Genomic DNA, 18,712 nt, shown 5'->3' on the forward strand with positions numbered 1-18,712 from the left:
TACCAGGAGGCCCTGAGGGAGCTGGGGTTGTTGAGACTGGGGAAAGGAGGCTCGGGGGAGACACAGGCAAGGAAAACACAGCTACAGCCAAATTCAGAAACCTGGCCTGTTTAAATAATTTTTCTTGCATTTGAAGTCTGTACAAACCTCACAGACTATGATGTGAAATCTTAGTCCCACAGCTGGGCAGACTTTTGCTGCTGAGCTAGACACTTAATGAGTCCTTACACCTTACATATATAGAGACTTAAACTCCTCTAGATTATACCTGATTTTCTGATGATGCATTTTATTTGTAGGAGAACACCTTCCTTCAAAATCAAACCAGAGAGAGGGTCTGCAGAATTTTCCAGAGATTTTAAGGTGGACCTACAGTGACACAAGCCACAATCACCACCTTAAGCCTAGAACAGAGTGGAAATAAAACAAAACTGCGTCCCTCTCTACTAAAAGCAGTAAGAGAAAAATAACATTTGCCTCAATGAATTTCAGACACTTATATGTTTTAAGTTAATCACTTCCCTCTGAACTTTTAAAATTATGTATTTAATCTCATAAAATCTTTAAATTAATTAAACAGGATTGCATCTGGTATACTTTTGTGTGTACATAACTTTGTCATTTGCCATTATTACCCAAGTGTTATCTATTCCAAGATACTAAACCAAAGGGCAGGGGGACCTTTAAGCCAGACTGCTCACATGAAATGATTCTGTGAGAATGGGGAGCAGTGAGCAGAGCATGAGGTGCAAGCTGTGAGTTAACTACAGCCATGTGCAAGTAGATTTGCAGATACCAACAGAATAGATTTACAAGGTTTGGGTGGTCTGTGCAACCAAAGGTAATGTTATGTGCTTCCTACAGCACTTTGTGGTCTCCACAATCTTTTTTTACAACACATTAACCAACAATTCTTTATTTGCCAATTCTTTCTGGATGAAGCTACCAGGAAAAAAAAGTCCTGCAGTGTTACTCATTTTTAATGGAATTTGAAACTTAAATAAGGCATGAACAATCAGTGTTTCAGTGTAAAAGGAGAAGAGAAGTAGAATAGCAAGGAGGAAGTCTAGTCCCCAGACAGCAAGCTTCACATGCTAAGGTATGGTGTAATCATAGGGAAGAATATATACATTTACCTACAACCTCTGTTTCTGAGCCAAGGAAAAGTTACCTAGCATGAAGCTGGAGAGAAATGGCATTTTTTCCCCCAGGACAGTGTAGTGACTGGCAGCTCTTCCCTGACTTGTGGAAGCTAAAACTTCAAGTCCTTAACTCCTCTCACAAGGACTTCTGCCTTCATCCCTTTTAATACAGACTGAAGCATCACTCTTGCTCTCTGCTTGCAATCCTCTCCTCTGCACTGACTACTTCTCCAGTGGTAAGGGAGGGGAGCACTTTACACTGAGTTTATGTAAATACTTTATGGGCACATGCACCATCTAGAGTTTGTATTCAGTCTGATTCAGATCAGTCACAGGCATCCAATACATGAGCTAATAATTTCATCTTTTTGGCTAGTTCATCTCTCTCCTCTGTTTGCCCCAGCTGGAGCTGCTGCCTGTCACGAAATACAAAAAGCCCAGCACATCAAAGTAATGGGAAACATATGCATTTCATTATTGTTGACCATTCTTAACTGATTAAAAAAAAAAAAAAACAAAAAAAAAACCATTTCAGTATTTTAAACTTACCATTTAATTGAACAAATATGTGCCTTGGCTGTGGCTCAATACAGCTGCCTCCTTGCCCTGCTTTTTACCATTCCACTGAAAAAGGTAGAAGGTTTTACCACAGGAGGTAGCTTTTATTCCAGGTTCTCCAGGTTCTCATTGTAAGCCAGAAAATATTCTCCCATATTTCTTCCATTCAATCTTGAAACCAGTGAATGCCCTGTGAAGTTCTCAGCAGGCATTTAGCATAAGTAGAGCATATACACCTGGAAAAAGCCTTGTTTTGTGCTTAAGTGCATAAAGACTTTCATGGGTCTGGTGCTCTTTTTCAATATTTTATTTTTAATTAATATATTATTAAACACTTAAAAGACACAAGCAAGCAATTTCTATGAAGAGCAGGTAATAGTTATAAGAACAGTGTCATTTCCTTTGTGTTTGGCAGCAGATAGCAAGCTCTGTATTTTTGGGGGTTTTCCAGCAAAACGTTCATCCAAGAGCAGTGATCTGGGGTGCATTTCGGATAAGGTTTTTGGCAGGCATGCATCCATCTTCAGTGGTTAAGTGAACACAACACCAGACCAGCAAGGCCTGGTTTATAAGTATGGCACATGCCTTTTTTGATGAGATGCAGAGAAAAGCAGCTTTCTCCTGGAAGTGCCTGCTTTGGTTTGCATGCACTCTGTTCAGTCACAGCACAATACATGGTATTAGGCCAGGCAAGAATGGGGCCAAGGGAAAAAACAAAACCACAGCCTCTGAGGAACAACCACACAGCATTTCAGAGGCCCTTAGACTCCATGTTTACCCTAAAGGGAACAAGGACCAGTCCTGAGCACAGGTCACTATCAGCCTTATGCCACTGAAACAATACCTTCCTTATATTTCTGTGGTCTGGGGGCAGTGCAAATCAGCATGCTCTGAACTACAGTTCACAAGTGCTTTGAGGGACAACCTGTGCCAGCCACCACTTCCCACAAGCTGCACAGACAAGACTGTACAAGGTGTAGGTCCCTCCAGCCTGCAGAATTCTCCAGCAGCCTCTGTCCTCACAAATGCCCTCCAGGTCCTCCTACTACACCATCAAGCCAGCAACACACTCCTTCAATGTCATAGAATCATAGAATCATTTAGGTTGGACCATTCAGTCCAACTGTTAACTCAGCACTGCCACGTCCACCACTAAACAGTGTTCCCATATGCCACACCCACATCATGTCACAAAAACAAAAAAGGCAACCAAACTGAAATAAAAAGGCACTCCGATAGGCAATGATACAGCCCTCACATAATTTCAGGCTCTGAAATGCAAAAATATATTTCAAAAAAAGCTATTATAATTTAAGGCTACAGAGGTACCACGTAGGGCACCAAGGAAATGAAGGGGCACATACCTGTCTGTGCCTCTGGGTGCAAGATTAGACAGCAGTTCCCAACCTGATTTTAAGAGTTGGCAAAACCTCTGGACAGTTCTCCCAGCAGAGTCACACCACCTTCCCCACCCACAGCTCCCTCCCTCCCACACTCCCTTTGTAACAGGATTTAACAATCCCTCAGAACAGTAATTCCCCACCAGCTGTGGGTTACCTGAAAACCTTGTGGGTTTGTGGCGCCTTCACATTTTACTGGGCTTTTCTGTTTGTATTAGCAGGACTATGAATGCACCAAACATGCCCCAATTATTAGTCTGTGGAGCATTTTGAAAGACCAAATTTTCTCAGTGTGGCTGAGCTGCCTTGCTGCTGGGTACGTGCTAGCAAGGTTCACAAGGGTTACAAATTGTTCTCTGTAGCCCATGGACACAGCAGCCATATCTTTTTGCAGCAGCAGAGCTTTCTAGGACCAGCCAGAGAAGCACGGAAATGCTGCACACCCTGTGCACATGTGTGCACAGAGCCATGTGGGCTTGTAGGTGCCCCGGAGAGCTCCATCAGGACATGCTGCTCTCCTGTGCAAAGGTAACAGATCCAGCTGGATCAACTCCCAACTCAAAATGGCTCTTTATGTTTTGTGTTGTAGCTAGGATCCGATTAGTTCTTAACTTCTCCTGACCTGAATCCCTAGGTACAGCTTCATTCCAGCTGTTGACTTCTCAGTTCTGGATGGTGTTCCTTACCTCAGCAAGTAAGCATTGTACATGAATTGCTGGGCCTTAGCCATTGCCATTGCAGCAGAAGCAGCATTTAGTAGATGCAGGCTTCAGACAATGAGTCTCTTGTAAATGCTCTCCCTTTGAGTTTAAATATTGTCTGTGTATACCAAAAAGACATACCCCTCTTCCTTGTTCTTTTTCTGATTTTGGATTTCAAGTACAACTAATTCTAGATTTCAAATGAATTTCCAATGCAGAAGAAATATGTAAGATTTTTCTTGGAAGTCCTGATGAATATGCTGCATTTGGAAAAAATAATCCAGAAGCAGGTCCAAATTCTTCAGTGTAAGGAAGTCTGCAAACTTCTCCAGCTTCTGTGAAGCTCTGTTTTATATTACTCAGCATCCTTCCCTATGATCTTTTTAATCTAGTGGAGGGCTATAAAGATGTTCCAAGCTTCTAGCTCAAGGCAAAGTCTTTCACTGCATTCCAAAGCGAATGAAAACCAGGTGTCATTTTCCAAATATTTTCCACCAGCAAGAGGAAAATGAGTGTCCTATTTTTTTAAATTTGTGCTCTATTTTATGTAGCACCTATTAAAAATACTTCGTCTGTGATGTTAGAGACAGAATACTATAAAGGGAAAAATCTTCTGTGTGTGAAAATACAATGGCTCTGCACTGTGTTAGTGAGTTATGTTGTTCTACATTAAGTTTACATCTGGAAGGAGAACCAGCTTTAGTGATCAGTCAGGATCACTAAATTAAATGTACTTGAGTCTATGGCAATTATTCCTCTCAAGCTTCTGCTATGAAAAATTCAATTCAGGCTCTTGACATTTTAATCCATAAAGGCACTGCTGATATAAATCAATACAATTGCATGTGCTTTATTTAGAATTTTTCCTGCAGCCAATGCTCGAAAGAACTGTGCTCACTCACTGCTGCTACTGCCCTCTCTTTTGAAATGTAACCACCCCCTCGGTGGTAGTCTGGAGCAGCATTTCTGTGCCAAAGTCTTGCAGGGGAATGGAAAAAAGGAGTAACTTCTACATCAGCAAGGGGAATAGGCCAGACAGAGTGCAATTGTCCACACTGCAGTTTGGCTGCTTTTCACATATATATGCCCGACTTCAAAGCTGAGCCCACCAATTCAGCACAAATTCTAGTTGCTCAGCCTATCTGAAAATATGGACATCACTGAATGTAAATGGCCAGGACTTGATCTGTAATCAAGTATTGAAAGGACATTAATAATGGGCTCAGGGTTGAAGGGACAGGCTCATACAAAAACTATCACCACCACCACCATATACTGTAACATCAAGAAGATCCTGGGATGTCCCTGCTAACCAGGACCCTTATTTCTTAACAAATAAGACCACATTGTGAGACTTTTGTGGGATGAAAATGTGGGGGAAGGAGATAAAATAAATGCTTCTGAAAGCTGGGAGCTTGAACACAGCAAGGTAAGAAATGTACAGGTTTCATCAGTTTTCTGCAAACGATGAACACTGCGATATGTTGCAACATGACTGTGATGTGTTGCAATGTGCTGCCATAGCCTTCAGTGGGGAACAGTGCAAAAACCCAGCTTAGGGGTATCCAGAGTAGCTGGAGAAATTCCCAGTCCTTCTGCTTCTCCTTCGTTCTACAGCACTCCTGATCGCCTGGAGGAGCAGGTCTTTGTTATTGAGGATGTTGTATTTGCTCAGGTTTACAAGTTTGTCAAAATTTTCAGAGGAGTAAATTAGCCTAATGAGGTAGTATGGTGAGCAGTTGTTCTCCAGATTTACTTTGCCTTCTTCCATCTCCGAGTGATCACGCTTCACCCCTGCAGAGAAAGACAAAAGCCACTACAGTGAGATGAATCTGGGGTACTATCAGTCAGTGTTGTAGCGGACTGACCTACTTGGCAGGACCCAATGTTAAAAACAGCCCACAAGAAATACTGCAAACCCACTCCACAGCTTGAAAGAGCCATTTCTGGCCAATTTTCCCAGTTATTCCTCCTTCCCCTCCTGCTAAAGCTCAGACCCAGAAATCTCTCAGCAGAGCTGGCACAAATTCTTACATTCCTCCTTGTCCTGCCACTGTAGATACCATTCCTTGGCAGCATGCCCATGGGTCCACATCCATTCCCAAACTCCTTAAGTCTGATTCTCAGACCAAGGCACACACCTGGAACACTTTTCAAAATCCATGATTGCCCCTAGATTAGTGGTGACAAATGCATGTCTGCCAGCTAGAGTGAGTGGACGTACAAGGAGACCTTGTGATGCTGGATGGACTGCCTGTTGCAGAGTGCAGAGCATCCTACATCAGACTCTCAGCAAACTCCAGCCTGGCCTCAGATTATGCCTCTTGGAACTGGCGACATCCATACTCCCTGTTACAACAATATTTTTGCTAGGACTCCCTAACTACCTGCACCTAGGATTTCAGCAGTCACATATTTACATTTCTACAAAATTTTTTGCTTCATTTCTTCACTTTTTTTTTTTTTTTTCTGCCTGTCTCCTTGCAGTCTGAACCAAATATGCCCAAAATGCTAATAGAATGTAAGATGACTATCAGCAGGGCTACAAACAGACTGCTGAGATATTCCTTATGATTTCAACCAGAACCTCAGGAAAAAGACACAAGAATTGTGCTCAACACACAGCAGGTGTTAGTCTAACCTAGTGGTTTCTGAACAGTGTGATCTCTGGGTGCTACACACAGGCTACACTAGAAATGGCTGAATTAAAAATATCTAATGTTGCTTCACTGAGCCTCACAATACGCAGAAAGATGCATTATCTATGCTGTCCACATCCAGATAACGCTGCATCTGCCTCAAGCACACCAAAGCACAGTCTGTAACTGCTGCACTGCAAATGGGAAATTCACAGGCTGAGTCCTTTTAGAATTTAAATAGTTAAAAACAAGAAAAATAACTACCCACATTCCACAAGATGTCTCTCATCCCCCTAGAAACAGAAAGCTCCACTGTTAAACTTGAAATCCATGAAAGCAGGTTGCCAAGGACCCCCTTCTCCAACCACCCACATCAGCTGCTGGTTGTCAGCTCGATGGATGAATCAGCAACTGCTCAGAGACACGCAGGTGAGTGTCAGAGCTCACCAGTTTGGGTCTGGAGCACAGAGAACTGGCAGCAGCCACTGTAATTTATTTTTCATTCAGAGAGATTCCAAAATCTTCACCTGCTTTACCTGCCACCCACTGCTCAACGGTTGGATCTCACCCCACGTTGCCATTTGAACCATTTCCAGCCTCCACTGAACAAACCTAGCTCTCTCTATAGAGTATCTCCTCTTTTCATCCACTGAGTTTCTAAATGTGATTTTCTTGATTTAGCTCTTACTGTATATATTCACTGAGCATCACTGAATATCAGAGCAGAAAAGTACTTTTTGCTGCTATTCCTACCCTTCCCAAATGCTCCATCAGAGACTTCCATTTTGCTCTGGTCTCACTTAGGGCCCCCACAGAATTTTGGGTAAAGCTGGAAGGAGCTCGCCCCAGGCACCTCCTTCTCCATCACAGGCAACCTGCCTGGAGAAGGCAGGGATGCAGGGCCAATTCTGGGGCTGGATGGCCCAAGGGTCAGATCCTGCTGCTGCTTTCCAGCCCACCAGCAGGTCCTTCAGGAGGCCCTTACCTCCCTGTTCCCACAGCTCTCTGGGCCTTTCTTTACTCTCCCTCTTCCCAGTGCCAGAAAAATTCCAGTACTCTGCACATCAGGCAGGACATAGTGTCAGGCACAAGTGAAGAAGACCTGCAGCTCTGCTGCAAGGGACAGTGACATGAGCCATCTGCCACAGGCAGGGCTGGAGGAGGCAGTGGGGCACTGAGTTGCCCAGGACTGTGTCCTCCATGCTTTTCAAGTGGAGAACAACCAGCAGGAGTATGGAGGCTGTTCTTCTGCCTGCCATCAGTGGACATGTAATACATACCAGGGATAGAGCATAGTGCACCATTCTGTTGCATTTACCTGGCTCCTTGAATTCCTTAAAGGTGTCATTCACCAAGGGAAAATGGATTACTATAGGTGCTCTGGGATCCTCTGCCTCTGCAAATATGTAACATTCCTTTGGGTTCTTCTCCTCTTCTGGACTTAGCTCCACTTTGGGGAATGGGATATTCTGTATCTTGCAATATTTATATGTCATCTCTAATTGCTGTGGACACAGAATGCCATGAAGTTAAAGCTCTAAAGAAGGAATCAGGTTTACTCAGGTATCCTGGAATACAATGACATCTTAACCCATTCCCTAGAAACCCTGTGAAATGTGTAGTGCAAATTGTGGCCACAGTACAACCTTACTTTCGATCACCACACATCAGTCAGACAATGACACTTATCACCCTGTAACATTTTTTACAAGCCCAAGTGAATGACTCAAAGTTACACTCAGAATTCATCATGACAGACCAGGAGAGGTCACAGGCATGTCTTCAGCAAACAATTATTACTGCAATTCCCTGAGAATTCTAGGAAGTGGATGCTGTAATCCCCTACAGAAAAAAGAGCCTAACAGTTTGTATAGTTCTGTTCTTGAAGGAAGTTTCTTTCCTTCCTCAAGGTATGGTGATATATGATTAAGATTTAGACATCCACTTACTTAAAAGCTTTAATAAGATGAGTTTTACTCTGCAAAGAGCAGAGTAAGTTAATCTCCTCACCTTGAACACATTTCCCAAACCATAATCAAGGGATATAATGACATCTACATTCCTCTCTGGCTTGAAAAGTGCTGCACCACTGGTGTTGATGAAATAGCCAACATCTATCAGACAAAGATATTTCTGCAGCGGTGTCAGATTGTTAGGGAAACCGTCCAGCACAGTGTCTGAAAAACATTTTAATATAGTTAGTGGTGCATTTTTAGGAAAGGAGGAGTGAGCAATTCTGTCTGTGCTATATGCTAAGGGCAGCTCCTTGGTTACCCTTCCAGACTGAGGTCACCTCCCTCCACAACCTGAGCCCACAAATACAGCCTCAGGAGCATGCCCTTCAAATTGCACATCTGGACACACCTGGCCTGTTTCCACACACTCCCAAGCACACTCACAAAGGCAGGCTGTGGGGCAGCCAGACAGAGGACAGGCGAGACAGAGACTCCACTGACCTCACAGCTGCTCTGGGGAGTCATTTTTCACAGAATACAGACTTCAACAGATTTTTTTCCCCCCTAAGAACTGGGAAAAATGCAAACAACAAAAACAATTTCACAGTGCAGCAACACAAGCAACAAATGCAATACATCATTGCACTTTTGCATTGCTCTTTTTTTGTTTTGCCTTCTCAGGGTTTGTTTTCAACCCGTCTCTCAGGCTGAAAAGTCTGACTTTAACTTGCTTTCAGTGATGTCATATAAACTATTTTAGCCGTGCTTTAAAAAAATACCACACCATGCATATAACATCACCTACCAACAGCTTAAAATACTGCTTGATTTAATTAAACCTCATATTAATGCCAAAAGGTGATTACACCAACTGGCAAGTTGAAATCTAAAGCCAGTTTCTGATACCTTGATTCTTACTTCTCTGCTAGCAACCTCACCATCTTGCCCTGTAGACAGCAAGTCCTCTATTTTTCCTCTAGTATACTTTCACTCCCATGGAACATCTTGCCATGGTTTTAAATATCAAAATAGTGGTTTGAGAATGTTCCTCAAGTTCACAAAATGAGGCAGCAAAGCCCAGAGCAGAATACTTGAGCCTCAAATCATTGTGTTTAGGCATTTTAGGCAATTGTTGATCACAGAAATACTGTTGCTAAGTTTCTGCATTTCAATTCATTCAATTGCTCTGCTTCCTTGGCCTCATTCTGTAGTGTTGATTTAAACCATGCAGAGTAAATCTAGCTTGCTCCATAGCCTGGAATGTTTCACACCAGCTTGAAGTAATAATTCCTAATTTTTCCATTCCCTCCCTGTCAAGTCTTTACAAAATGTGCTTATTTTAATGTTCAAGGCTGCTGAGAATTCACAGATTCAACTGTAATAAGAGACATTTGCTTGCAGTCCCCCACAGAAGAAACAGAGCTTACTTTTTAGATTTATTTGGCCCGGTGAACATTTTTAGATGAAATTCCATTACCCTTCTTTTCTTATCACAGAGATGGAACTTTGTAGCATTTATTCATGACTGTGTATGTGAAATACAAGTAGACACTTTTCTTGTGAGAATCCACTCTTTCACCCCACATCCAAATAGAGATCTTAAATAAATCCTGTCTCAGAAATACCCTTGGAAGCATGAATACTACTGTAAAGGGATTATGCTAAATCCAGACTATTAGTTCAATCTCTCACCAGGAAAATTAGGCATGAAAAGTCTTGTTTTGATATGTCAGATAACCTGAGCTGCAGGGAAGCCTTTAAAACAAAGCTCTATTCTTAAGACTTCATCTACCACAAGACTCATTTCTATTCACAGACCTGGCATCTCCTCTTACTCCTAAAAATGGATCCATACCTGGGTGTAGCTTGATATTATGCAGGCAACAAAAAGGAGATGGAAAACCTGATAATTTTTCCACTCCAGGCTTTCACTTTCCCTTTTCCCATTCTGGATTTCATGCTTTCCACATATTTTACCTTAATTGTAGAATATCTACACTGAGATAGTCATTAGTGGTTTTATGCTCACTTCCTCAAAATTCTCCTTGAAATCTGCTTCTACCCATTTGTCTTTACAAAACTGTCAACAAATATAAGGACAGTTATGTTTTTTAACATTTACTGACTGACAATTTCATCCTTCATCCACCCTCTGAAGCTACTTGCTTGCTCCTTTTCTCACCCACCCTTCTTATGCTACTTGTTTTTTCTCCTTCTTTCATTTGTTTTCTTAGTGCAGACCCTTTTAGGACAGAGACATTTTGCTTACTAAACACTTTAAAAGCAGATAGCACACTGTGGGCTCTGCCTTAATCCACAGAAAAGCACCACCATCTCTCGCCATTGTCAGCAAACTGTGTAGCAAGGGCAGGGACAAAACACATTGTAACTTGCCTAAAATGGGAGAGAAATGCAACTTGCCAAGAGAAGGGCTCAGAGAAGGCAGAGAATGTGTGCTTTCTTGCTGAAGACAGATTAACCTCAATAATGTGGGGTACTCACACATTGCTACCTGTTCATGGAATAAATTAAAATGCTGGGATTATCGAAGGTTTCTGATGCAGAAAACATCATCTTCATCACCTTGCTATAATTTCACAGATTGTTTAATAGGTTTTGAGGTATAAATATTGCTGCCTGCTTACAGAGCAAAGGTCATAGACAATAGCTCTTCAATTTATAAATCAAGTCTATGTATCTGTTTTTTTAACATTTAAAGTCTAAACCTATGTGACTAACTTTCTGTAGTTGGATTTTGGTATTTCTGCTTCTGAAAAAGAGAGGTCTCTGGATGGATAATTCATCAGGCAAAAACACCAGACATATGGGAAGCCACATGCTTGCAACTAGTCCTTTCCTTCACCTGATCCACATAATAACCTGCTATTTTATGCTTCTGGTGTTACCTTTGTTTCTTGACCTCAAAAGATTCTGCCCTTCCTAAATCTTTTGACTACTATACCTATGCAGAGTGACAAAATTCCTGTATAAAAGCATTTCTTGACACAAATTACAGGTATCTTCTGGAAGTGAAAGAGCAGTTAAGACTAGTTAATTTTAACCTGTTACCCTAAAGAAACAGATACCATGAACATAGGTCCAACTCAGCCAATTTCCAAACCCTGAAACAAATATGAGTTTTCCAAAGTCTAAAAAACAAAATCTGAGATGTTACCTGCACAGTGCAGCTAACTCTTTGTTGCAGTTACCTTTCCATTCAATAAATTTTTTCTGATGGATATAATCCTTATGAAACTCTAAGCCTCTCAGGAAGTTATGTGACTTTCCCAGTAGTGGACGCTTGGTCATAATGTCCTGAAACATTTCATACAACTTTCCTGACAAACAAGATGGAGGCTCGATAACAGTAATGTCTTCCTCAGGAGAATGCTTTTCTGAAATAGAGAAGAAACCATGAAATAGTGAAAAAAATAACAGCAATCTGCCCTGCCAGACACCTCTGCTGGCTAGCTGCCCTTGTTGTCTTCCTGTGGGTCACTGTCATCCCTGTTTCTTGCAGGCTGCTGGAAAACATCTGCACATGACCCATGTCATTTACCAAAGAGATATTTAGTTTTCTTTAAAGCAGTCACAGTTTTGTGTTTTACTCTTTCAAATGACATGCTGGCTTTGTACTTTTGCCCACAAGTAAAAGCCAAGCTTCTCATTTGCAGTAACAGGCAGAGCCATTTAACAGACCATGAGGAAATTTTAAATGAAAAACATTTGTACTAACATGGAGCATGCCTCTGGGAAAAGAGAGAAGAGAGAAGAGAAAAGGACATAGCAATCATTCTGATACATATTAAAATCATGCTGGAAGATCCACAGTGAGGCAACACTTTAGAAACTCTTACCTATATCTACCATATCTTGGGACCATCGTTCCCAGAATTCATTTGAATTTGAGGACCAGTACAAGCCATCCAGCAAATTCCTAGTAAAGATGTTTGTCCAAAGACCTGCAAGTCAAACCACATGGGAAAAGTATTGCACTACCACATGTTAACCACTATTACAAATATCCATAGTACACATTATTAGTCCACCCAACCTGACCCTATCATGACACAACTTAAGCAGCAGGTCTCAGAGTTCAAACACTGTGGTGTAAGCACTTCAGTGCTCTTTCTCAGGAGGTAACTACACACAGAACATTCACTGCATAGTACAGAGTAACAAAATAAGAGCTATCAGTCACCCAAATTATGTAGAAAGTTTCCTGTGTACGTGTGAGAGAAAAGTAGGCTTTGAAAGCATGGTGAAGCCATATAAATATAAAGGCCTTCTTTAAACTGATTTATTATTTAAATTGATCTAAGACTAATTTTCTTCCTTCTAGGCATGTTTTGTTTCTGTGGAGTGCGGCTGGTCCAGGTTCAAAATAGAATTGGCTCCATCTGTGAGTCTGCTTTTGGAAAAGAACTATCCTTCCTCATTAATCTCTGTGCCAGGTAGTTACGTGAGAAACAAACTGAATCTCTATCAGACTCCACAGTGAAATAAATATGGGGATTTTATCCTCTACCCTTGTTTTTGGTATCAAAGCTAAAACACTTGTAAGGATTTAAAATCTTCCTGGGACAGACGGGTTCCTCTGACTAGCTGATTTTTCCCTTTCTTCACCTTTGGTGGCAAAAAGGCCAGTCAAAACTGAAGGGCAAAAGGTCTTCCTTCATCCTTATGAGCAGAGAAGGTTAGTGACACCATCCTCAAGACACAAAGCTCAGGTAGCTCCTGCCTTTGTGGCTTGTTCGAGATTACGTATTTTATTCTCAGCTCCTTCCAATTTTACTCCAGTAATGCTTTGTCTAGAAATATAGTTTATGAAGGTGAAGAGTTAGAGACTGATCAGGGAAGGAATGCTTATGATTTCCTCAACTTGCCTCTTCTACCATCTTGTTCAGTTTAGACAGGAACCATGCTGCAACTTTCCCAAATCCACCCAGGTGAAAAGGGAGGACAGGAGAAAAGATGATACACAAAGATCAGAAGTGTATGAAAGGGGTAAAAAGCCCATTGATTTAAAGTGCTAAAGCAGTGCTAAAGTGCTAAAGTAGGAGTGCTAAAGCAGAAGTGCTGGCAAGGAACGCTGTGCCTGTGGCTTGCAAATATCACACTTTCTACAATGCTGTGATTAACTACACAGCACTGCTATGTCACCTTCCAGATAGCAGATCCGAGACTCTGGCAGCTTCTTCACTCTCCTTCCCATGAAGAACTCGCTGTCAAAATATTCTGAAGGAATGGAGACTCCATATTTTGGTATGGACACTTCATAAGGAGAGAAATCTGCCCACTCTACAAAGAATTTACATGAGACAGGTTTGTTGCAATAAAAATAAACCCCCAAAACCTTCCCAAGGATCTTGCTTGTCTCAGCAGCTCTCTACTATCTGCACATTTGTACTGCAAGCTGCACTGTCCACTTTCATACAAACTGATAGATTATTTGTAACCAAAAGGAACCAGCTTTTTCAACTCAGAAAAGCTCTAACATTAGGTTCAAATGCTTAGATATCTATTTCTATATAAAGATTCTGGGGCCACACTGCCTCTCTAAATCAAGAGCATCAGTTATGCTTCATGCAAGAGTGGTGTGAATTGCAAGGAGTGACTGTCATGAAGGCTCTATTAAGCCAAAACTGCCAGTCTACAAGATATAACAAAGCAGCCTGAAGACACATTAACATCACACTAGAAATTACAGTGTGGCATGGATGTGCAGTTTCCTGGCTCAAGCTGTCCTGTACAGGCATTACAGTAGAACTATAGTTATAAACCTAAATAAACTAAGGACTAATTGTTTTTCTTTCCAGTAGCTACTGCTTTTAACACCTTTTGTTGAATGAGGCCTGTATCCATTCAAAGGATGTCATATCACACCCATCACACCAATCATATTCCACTCCATTTTCATACACTCATCAGCATCATATTTAGGAAGTGACAATTGCATTTCACAGCACCCCTAGAAACTAATGGGGCATCATAGCCATTTTATAGGCATGGCAGAAAAGACCAGATTATTTTCTCACACTCACTCACAGTGTCTGTTGTAAAAATATTACTTCACCAGAGATTTTTAATTAATACCCTCTTTATAGCTGAGGATGTTATCCAGCAGACATGCTCTTTCTAGCCAACACACAGCAGTTTGCAAAAAATAAACATTTTATTAAAAGATGAATACTGAGTGAGGGCAAGGAACTCACGTATTCCCCTTTTTTTCTCCCCCCATACACACCTCCCCCCACATCCTCTTTAATCCATACCCAGAATCAGAAGAAACTCCAGGAACACCTACCTCTAAATTTGAAAGTACCAAACTTCTCCTCTTTCACATTGAGGACTGCATAGAAAGGCAGTGGGTTTTGCCCATGCTCCAATGCTTTGCGCTGGTCTGTGAGTTTGTACTTTCTTGGCTAATCATTGAGATAAAAAAAAAAATCACAATAAACCTCTGTAAGAGCATAACACTGGCACAATCTACCCAAGTAAAAAGGTAAAGATTGATAACAGAGATTTTACAACACAGGCATCTGTAAGTCACATTTTTCAAAGAGACTTTTCCTTCATGTTCCTGCACTTTCCTTCCCGGTTGCCTTTTGGGTACCTAGTAACTTCTTCATTAGAATATCCCAGTGCCTTGACTGCCTGTATCCCACAGATCTTTACTGAAGTTGAGATTAATATTCACATGAGGACAGATTACTCTAACTTTTAAATGTCAAAGTAGAAGCAGACTTTAAAAATCTGACTTTTCAGGGAGGGTAGGGGCGGGAATTCCTCAGTTCTTTCTGGGACTTTGCCTACTGAAGTTGCTAGCTGTTGGGCGCCCTAAGACAGAGACACCTTCAAATGATTATCTACTCTGAAAAATCCTGGTTACAAGATCCTCTGTCATAGCTTACAGACCACGTTGGCATGACTTGGTCTCTTTGCATTTGTTACACACATTACATTGTGCCCTCAAAGAATAAGGCTCTAAATAAAGTGGTGTTTCCCAAATGTGTAGCAGGACCATGTACCTACCCGTTCATGTAAGAACATCTCCTGAACAAGTGACCACAGAGTTGTAAAAGATGGCACATGTCCTGCTTTTGCCCTTTCAGCAAGTTCCTTGTGATAATATTTCAGATGGTCTATAGACATAAGGTTGAGTTTGCATTTTGTCACTTGCTCTTTTACTGCTTTAAGTGGCCCCTCCAGAGACTTCTGTGACCAGTCAGCATGCTCATACAGGTCTGCTAGGGTCCTAAGGAGCAGAAATGTAAGAAAATCACCCATTTGTTTAGATAATTTTGGAAAATTGATACATTTACACAATCATTTCAATCAATTAAAGATAATCAGTGAGCCTAAACTGAAGTAATAATTGAGAGCCCACAGCAAGAGCTTCATGAGGGAATTATGTCCACTTGTTAACAATATAAGTCTGAAAGAGATGTATCTCCCACTGTGTGGAAAAGTAGTCACAGTCATTCCAAATCCAGTCTCATTTTCTATACCCACCATGTTGAGCCAGAAGCCCCAGTGAGGTAGGTGACACAGTCCAAGAGATTTAGCTTCTGAAGAGCTAAGAGGTGGCCAAACATAGCTGACATCGCCCTGAGACCTCCGCCTGTTGCCATAACAGCTATTACTGGGACCTGTCCAAAACACAAGTAGTATTCTCAGAAAGTTACTCCCTTGTTACTTGAAAAAGTCTAACTAATTACAGCTCTCAGAATTTCTTCAGCAGATTCATTGGAGGACAGTGAATTAAATCATCACATAGCCAATCTTTACCAGTACCTTACTGAAATTAACCTCTAGAGACTCTTAACCCCAATGCTTGGATGAGTTTGAATATGCAGTCATTTTAACCTTCCTTCTTGCCTCTGCTCTCTATAATTGGAATTGCAATGATTAAGAATAGACAATCATATGATTTTATTACAAACAACAACAAATTGCGATAAATGCAATTAAAATGGATTAAGGGAGTTTTTCGAATGCTGCTGATTCTTTGGACAGCATTCATTTAACAAACATAATTCCAGGAAGAAAAGAAGTTTTCCCTTAAAAAGTCACCCTGGATCTTGGCAACAAAAACTTCAGCTTGTTATAAAATGTTCTAATGTTCTTTCTTCACCACAAAAAAAATGTTTACTTTTTGTAAGAGGTGTTCTGAGAATGAAGAAAGAAAAAAAGTAATCTTAAAGAAGTGACATTACACTGATTTAATAAGTATTTATGTGAGGTGAATTTCCAATACTCTTGTTTTCCTATTGGTATGGGTTGCCTGACTAGGCTGTATCTAACACAATGCCTCATATCTTGCTGACTTGCAGCACCATACTGTTGGGAACTGTGTTTGAAGAGTGGTATTATTACATTATTGTTATTTGGGCCCATTGAAAAGATTGGAGGGATGAATACTTGAGCTGAAAGTTTACATGAGTAAGGGGTATTCCTCTGCTCTGCTGTAAGGGGCATGCCACAAAGCCTCTGCTCTGCTGCCATTCAAATCAATGGATTTGTTAGCAACCTGCAAATATTACTAGAAATTTCAAGGGGAGTTGTGCCAATCCTAATTCAATAGACCCACACCCCATGTTGAATTCCAAAGCACAGACCTCATGTCCATGTAGATCTCTTTCCAGATGAAGAACCCTTTTCAGGGCACCAGCAACAACTCTCTTCCTCTTATGCAGGAACTCTTGCTCTCCTTGGCACAGATCATACCCTAAGCGCACATCCAGTTTTTCTGTGCTGAAACAAATAAATCCAGAGGCACAGGATTGGTGTTTAAAATGCATATGGATCTATTTTCAGCAACTGCAATCTAATGAATTCTTTAAAAATCCTGATTTCTTGCTCTGATTTATACAGAAATGTACCTTTCATTTGCAAAGAAATCAACTTCTTTGCTTCTACATGGTCTCTTTATTGTTTCAGTGTAAGATTTACTGTCAGCTAAGGATAATAAATATTAAAACAAAGAAGGGCCTCTGTGACTTTCAGTAGCTTTGTAAGCTGAATCCTTTCTATTTCTGCTTCATAAGATTTCTGAGCAAAGGATGACTTAAACCTAACAATGGGCATTTCATGGGCATTTGTACTGCAGACTTATACAGAAACTGTAAAATGAAAAAGATATTCAAATAATTTTTGTTTGTTTCTTGTCTGACACATTATTTTACAATGCAACATTTTGTCTTCCCTAGTTTATACTTCTTTCTCTTGATATCACCAGAGCCACAAGTCTGTTTTCTTAAGAGAACATGTGTCCTTTGGGTAATGTATGGACTCTGATGTTTTGTTATTTCAAATTCTCTTTTCCCTCTGCCTTCTTCCTATGCCCTTTTTGAAGAAGCCTCCAGTCTCAGTCTTTGATTCTTTGATGCAAAGGACACTCAGTGACTAAGTCCCTCACCATTTGAAACTCTCATAATTTTTTTTGCATCTTGGTGGGGTTCCTTTGCCCCAAGGACATTTAGCTTTGAGTGTTGTGGTGACTCTTTAATAATGACTGAAATATTGTTACATTTTGCCCAGAGTGTTGTGCATTCCTTATATCTAAATAAAGGATACTCTGTTCTAGATTTCACAGTTCAAAAAGCAATAAAACCTTTAGAGAAAAAAAACAAACCTCTTACCAAGCATTTAGCTGGAGGTACAACTGTAGCGGCACATTCTGTAAACAGAGAGATAAGAGCCGGAAAATGAGTGGAGGGAAAAAGAGAAGTTTTGAACTTAGATTTTCAGTGCCTCCTGAAAAGTCCCACCACTACCACCCTGCATACTCTTTGGTTGTTGCTTTGGGTTTGTTTTTTGGTTTTGTTTTTTTAATATTAATGTGTTAAATAGTGAGGGCTATTCTACTCTTCTTTCCAGACACAAATTATGAAACACTTACATGTCTTACAGGAAGGGTTACTTTCACTTTATGTCCAACAGGGAGAAATTTCAGTGGTATCGTTAAGGTGTCACTTAAATTGCTGTTGTCATCTTCCTTATCAGAAACTTTCTATACAAAACAAAAAGCATGGGTTGTACCCACAGAACAGAAACAGTGCAGTTCTTTGCTATTTTGATCACACCAGAAATAAGCAAGCAGTATGAACAGCAGCACTGTGTAGTGCCCCTTACCTGCAGCCTGACTTTCAGAACTGGCTCCCAAGCCTTCACGCAGTGGAAGTAGAAAGTATCGGTGTCCTCTGTCGTCTTCTGCGTTCTCTCGTGAGATGCAGGCACCGTAAGCACGAGATTTTTACCCTCTAGTAAAAACAGGTTTATTTAGAGAATAATATTGCTGTTCAGATAAAAGAG

General features: G+C 40.9%; 2 protein-coding genes across 2 annotated transcripts in view; one reads left to right on the plus strand and one right to left on the minus strand.

Moving 5' to 3' along the window:
* Positions 1-409, plus strand: part of SPTBN5 (spectrin beta, non-erythrocytic 5) — an 89,171-nt gene extending 88,762 nt beyond the window's left edge. The window contains exon 67 of the mRNA XM_077784151.1: positions 300-409. Within this exon, the coding sequence (XP_077640277.1) occupies positions 300-378 (79 nt within the window). The 3' untranslated portion in view covers positions 379-409. The remainder of the gene's footprint in view (positions 1-299) is intronic.
* Positions 410-1,992: 1,583 nt separating this feature from the next.
* LOC110472112 (cytosolic phospholipase A2 beta) overlaps positions 1,993-18,712 on the minus strand; it is a 30,299-nt gene continuing 13,579 nt past the window's right edge. The window contains exons 9-21 of the mRNA XM_031505022.2: positions 18,533-18,660; positions 18,300-18,410; positions 18,040-18,077; positions 17,017-17,152; positions 15,911-16,047; positions 15,431-15,653; positions 14,703-14,820; positions 13,559-13,696; positions 12,253-12,357; positions 11,605-11,790; positions 8,451-8,617; positions 7,759-7,945; positions 1,993-5,595 (exon numbers count right to left, since the gene is read on the minus strand). Coding sequence (XP_031360882.1) covers positions 5,357-5,595; positions 7,759-7,945; positions 8,451-8,617; positions 11,605-11,790; positions 12,253-12,357; positions 13,559-13,696; positions 14,703-14,820; positions 15,431-15,653; positions 15,911-16,047; positions 17,017-17,152; positions 18,040-18,077; positions 18,300-18,410; positions 18,533-18,660 — 1,913 coding nt within the window. The 3' untranslated portion in view covers positions 1,993-5,356. The remainder of the gene's footprint in view (positions 5,596-7,758; positions 7,946-8,450; positions 8,618-11,604; positions 11,791-12,252; positions 12,358-13,558; positions 13,697-14,702; positions 14,821-15,430; positions 15,654-15,910; positions 16,048-17,016; positions 17,153-18,039; positions 18,078-18,299; positions 18,411-18,532; positions 18,661-18,712) is intronic.

Source organism: Lonchura striata, chromosome 6, assembly GCF_046129695.1.
Source record: "Lonchura striata isolate bLonStr1 chromosome 6, bLonStr1.mat, whole genome shotgun sequence".
In the NCBI taxonomy this organism is placed as follows: domain Eukaryota; kingdom Metazoa; phylum Chordata; class Aves; order Passeriformes; family Estrildidae; genus Lonchura; species Lonchura striata.